We start from the raw sequence: 5,100 nt of genomic DNA, 5'->3' as shown, positions 1-5,100 counted from the left end.
AATGAATCTCCTTCAACACGTATATATCTTCGAAATGGACACTTATTTCTATTCCATGATCAACTAGAAATACAACACACATGTGTCCTCTCATGACAATGTCTATGACTACTGACTTACTTTTTTAGACGATTTTCGTAATTTTTTTGACGATTTTCGTAATTTTTTAGATTCGAAATGAATTATTTTTTTAGAGGATTTTCAAGCCAGAAAAAACAAATCTTTTAGACGATTTCGACATTATTTTAGATGTTTTTTACACACATAAGAATATGAGAATTTTTTAGACGATTTTCGCAATTCCTTTAGACGATTTTTTCAATTCTTTTGACAAATTCTTTAGATGTTTTTGTAAATTCTTTAGATATTTTTGTTAATTCTTTAGACGTTTTTCTAACATCTTTAGATGATTTTTACCAAAAAAATTGAAAATTCAAATTAGATGGTTTTACTAATTCTTTAGACGATTTTCACAATTCTTTAGACGATTTTCACCTCAAAAAATATGGACACCTTTTAGACTATTTTCTCAATTTCTTTAGACGATTTTCGTTATTTTTTTGACGATTTTCTCAATTTCTTTAGATTCAAAATGAGTTATTTTTTTAGACGATTTTTATATTTTTTTTAGACGATTTTACACATTTTTTAGACGAAAAACATTTAATCCAATTTCAAATGACTAATAAAAACAAAAAACTGGGGATACTTAATAGCACTAATAATCTATAGCTTGTACTTTCGCTGTCTTTATAAGCTGTCAAAAAGGCTCTACGTGCCTCGCGTAATCCAACTACGCGGCTTTCGTGTCTTATACTGCACGGCTACTGATATAACTCCATCGTGTTAACAATTGAGGATTACCAATCTGATTGTGCGTGAGTGCGAGCTGTCATCGAAATGGGACTTATTGTATAACATACGTATTAAAATGATTCTTGTACGTAGACTTTATTATATATATTCTAATTTCTTTTTTTTTGTTACTATGTTTGTCTTTTGGTTATCAGTTTGGGAAATGCCATTTTCATTAGCCCGTTATGCTCTCTTCGTAGCGTCAATCAACCATGTGTGGTTCAGTTTTGTATAAATTTTTAAAAAAAAGTTCTATATGTATAACATAATTTCTAACATAACAAAAATGATATTATTCTTTCGTCGCAATAACCCTAACAGCATGCACATTAATTAGAATTAATTAATTTTAATTTTTGTTGAGCGTTGTCCGTTCGCTTACACATTGGAAAAGCATACATTTAAATTTTGATCAAATGGGCAAAAGTCATAACAAGACTCATAGCGACATTCAACGTTTCGATCAATTGCAGTTTACTTATCACAGACTTCAATAGCCGCTCTAGAATCCGTTTATGAACTTCACAAGTAGACCGTATACACGATTTTTATTTTTGCTGTCGTTTTCCCATTGTATAACAGTTTTGCACATATCGAACAAAATTAACAAATTTTTCGTTCAGGATCAAAACCTTCGTTAACGAATGAAAATCCAAAGAATTCGTCTTGATTGATGTCACCAATCACATCGTCTGGTGTCAACATAGGTTCCTCTTCTGTGAATACCGCATCAATATTGAATGTGTCCTTTGGACTTTTCTGGAATTCAAACGCAACAACACGATATGATCGAATGAATAAATGTTAATAATATCAGACGAAGCGCAAAATGTGACAAATATAGCGATAAGTTGCTTTTAGCAAAAATAAAAATTTCGCAAATGGCCATTTTTTGCAAATTTTCTTTCATTTTTCTCAAACCTTGAGGTGCTATAAAATGCACATTAATGCACGGATCAAAAATTTGTATGCAGCATGATAAATCCTTAACGAACACAGAACGTGCTTGCAACCAATCATATGTGCATTGGTTCACTTTTTACACATCTGATAATAGACCTACCATTTTGCGTTACCATATGGTAACGCTGGGCACAAACAAATCAAAAGCTTCTGAATCGATACATACCACTTTAGGCCGGAATGGTGGTTTAACACGACGCAATTCCAATGCTTCCCAATCGAGATCTTCGAAAAACGGATGATCTCTGATTTGTGATCCATTTCCAGAGCATCCCAACCGATGTGCCAGATTTTTCGTCATAAAACCTGAAAACATATTGAAAAGGGTGACTTTGTATTCGATTGTAAATTTATAAAAGTGGCATCAAAACAAGCTCTATACCCATCCCTATGTAAATGCATACACAGTGTCTTATAATACTGCTTCTTCTTCTTTACACTGTCGTACACAATGGGCGCGGCCATATTGAAAATGTATACAGTGTATTGAGTGCGTTTAATGATGCGTCAACATTTGAGCAAAAAAGATATTTTGAAAAATCGTGAACCATATTATTCCTATCGATTTCTATCGGCTTTTTAGCACTACATGGAATGTAGGCTACTGTAGTTGTTTTTTTCCAATGCTTCACACGGGTTCACATCGAGCTAAACCCCTGCGCGCAAAATGACAGTGGCGATTCTTCTTTACTACTGTTTCCAGCACAACGTGCGCTGACATATAATTAAACGCACCCATTTGTGAACATTATAACCAATATGGCGACTTACATGTATAGATGTGTTAGTTAAGAAGAAGAAGCAGTCTCACTGCACCGTTCGCATACGGACGTCTATACCTCGCATTATTGATAGCGCTTGGCGGTTCAACGAAACTGGATAGAGAACGTCATCGTGAAGAATCGATTCGTATAAATCATCTATACTATCGGCTTGGAATGGTGGCTGACCAGCCATCATTTCATATATGAGCACACCAAGTGCCCACCAATCCACTGATGAGCCATATTCTAATAATTGAATAATTTCCGGTGCCATATAATGAGGTGTACCGCAAAATGTGGATGCAAAAATGTCATCAATAATTCCTTCCTGCAGAAAAACATTGTACTTTCAATTAGTTCAATTTCATCAATGCCATTAACTTTTCTCATTTTCTTACCTTACACAAGCCAAAATCGGCCAGTTTGCAGTGGCCCTCTTGATCGAGTAGAATATTATCCAATTTTAAATCACGATAAACAACTCCGTGAAGATGCAGAAATTGTAGTGCAATTGTAACTTCGGCGGCATAGAATGCGGCACGCTTTTTGTCAAATTTGCGTGCACGTTGAATTTGAAACCTGAGATTACCGCCGCTGACATATTCCATGACAAAAAATAAGCGATCTGTTGTTTGAAAGCACGAGTGTAAAGCCGTTAAGAATGGATGTTCTGCAGCTAGGGTCAGAATGTGTTTTTCTGTCATAATGTAATCGATTCCAATGTTCTGGACGATATAATCCTTCTTCAGCACTTTAACAGCATACACCTCTTCGGTGCCCCTCTTTTCGGCCAACATCACTTTCCCGAATGTTCCTTTGCCGAGCACTTTGATAAAATTTAAATCGTTCAGGCCTACTTTACCAAATGAATCAATCGCTAGGGAACTGGCCAAATCAGCATCAACTTTTGACTCGTCTGCTTTGCTCGACGACTCGTCAGCTGCTTCGCTAGCAACCGCATTTAAATATTCTGACATTTTTGGCAAATCTTCTGTATCTGGTAATATGCATACCTCACTTGAAATTTCAAACTTCTCCTTTGACATTTTACTTTTTCTGATAACTCATTCCAATTATAGACTTCACACTGTGACACCTGTGTTTGGAGAAGCCCTACAACGACGAGCTACAATAATCGCAAACGAGAAGCGCCTACAGTTTTGTGACAAAAAATGTTGCGTTTTATTCACACTGGACCGCTGAGATTTATTCTTTGATTGGCAATCATGGAAGATTTTTATTATTCTTTTTTAATTTTCGCGCACTATAAACAAGAACTCAACAATCGCTTGTTAAAGACTAACAGTGCAAAGTTGAAAATATAGAGGATACCTTGAAGAATAAAAATCGTCTTTGAAGCAATGTTTTCCGACGTGCAACTATTGAATAATTAGCAATTATATCACACTTTATCTTGTTTCACACGACACCTTGCAACGATTGTTGGGGAACGGTATGTATCTCTTATTTACAGCGCACGTACAAACTTACAAAAAAAACATGTGGAATATGGATCGGTTTATTTGGTAAAACTTATGATGTTATCGAAATAACAGACTTCGAAATTCAAGACAAGGAAAAAGAAATTCAACAAACGATGTTGCTTCGGAAGCGTCCAACTCTCAAATGAATTGAATTCCATATCAAATCTTCGAAAGAAGTTATAAAGAAATAATCTTTTGATTCTTACAGTATAAACTTTTAAATACAGTTGAAAAAACATACAGAGAACGTTCTTTGAAAAGAAAAAACAACACTAATACGATTATATGGATATTGAATTCGTAATCGGAAATTTATTTCATTCACGGAAAATGCCTTAATTCAAAACAAATCGCTTCGCGATGAGGTTGAAACAGGGTGAACCTGTTCCTGTTGATTTTATTCACAAATGAACTGAAGATTTGCCAATGTACTAGGTGGATTGAAAAGTTGGGTACTTTTTGAATGAAAACACATTTTTTTCGAAAAATTCAATTTCATTTCTCAACATATTCTCCTTTTAGCTCGATACAACGAGCCCAACGATTTTCCAACTTTTGGATACCACCCAAATAGTACGATTTGTCCAAAGTCCCAAAATAGCTATCTGTTTCGTACTCGACCTCCTCATTGTTGTAAAAACGTCTTCCACATAGCCATCTTTTGAGGTTTGGGAAGAGGTAGTAATCGCTGGGGGCTAGATCTGGCGAATATGGTGGGTGTTGAACCAATTCGAAGCCCAATTCGTTCTTTTTTGCTATTGCAATCATCGATGTGTGCGACGGTGTATTATCGTCCAAAAAGAGGATTTTTTCTTCTTCATATGGGGCCGTTTCGATGCGATTTCGACCACCAATCGATCCAACAATGCAGCATAATATGCGCCAGTAATCGTCCTTCCCTTTTCCAGGTAGTCGATGAAGATTATACCGTGTGCATCCCAAAACACACTGGCCATAACCTTCCCAGCCCATTGTTGCGTCTTTGGCCGCTTTGCCGGCGGTGAACCGAGTTTCGTCCACTCTTTAGCCTGTTG

The 5,100-nt window shown here is 35.9% G+C and overlaps 1 protein-coding gene across 1 annotated transcript; it reads right to left on the bottom strand.

Annotated features, from left to right (window-relative positions):
* Positions 1–1,458: 1,458 nt before the first annotated feature.
* On the bottom strand, positions 1,459–3,436 carry LOC129579303 (protein kinase C-like). Its single transcript, XM_055469250.1, has 4 exons — positions 2,981–3,436; positions 2,658–2,910; positions 1,985–2,124; positions 1,459–1,614 (listed from the first exon to the last, which is right to left on the bottom strand). The coding sequence occupies exons 1-4, from the start codon at positions 3,377–3,379 to the stop codon at positions 1,459–1,461; spliced, it is 948 nt and encodes a 315-aa protein (XP_055325225.1). The 5' UTR covers positions 3,380–3,436.
* Between the last annotated feature and the right edge of the window lie 1,664 nt (positions 3,437–5,100).

Source organism: Sitodiplosis mosellana, unplaced genomic scaffold (genome assembly GCF_009176505.1).
Source record: "Sitodiplosis mosellana isolate CC-2019 unplaced genomic scaffold, AAFC_SMos_1.0 Smas_scaffold_1, whole genome shotgun sequence".
Taxonomy (NCBI): Eukaryota; Metazoa; Arthropoda; class Insecta; order Diptera; family Cecidomyiidae; genus Sitodiplosis; species Sitodiplosis mosellana.
This window is presented reverse-complemented; position numbering and strand designations above follow the sequence as displayed.

What these genes read in the sequence shown, in the direction of transcription:
- LOC129579303 (XM_055469250.1), bottom strand. Translation starts at nt 3,379, where the DNA reads ATGTTGGCCGAAAAGAGGGGCACCGAAGAGGTGTATGCTGTTAAAGTG. An exon ending in CCGATTTTGGCTTGTGTAAG is followed by an intron (nt 2,911 to 2,980) that starts GTAAGAAAATGA and finishes GTTTTTCTGCAG; the next exon opens with GAAGGAATTATTGATGACAT. An exon ending in CACCATTCCGGCCTAAAGTG is followed by an intron (nt 1,615 to 1,984) that starts GTATGTATCGAT and finishes TTTGAATTCCAG; the next exon opens with AAAAGTCCAAAGGACACATT.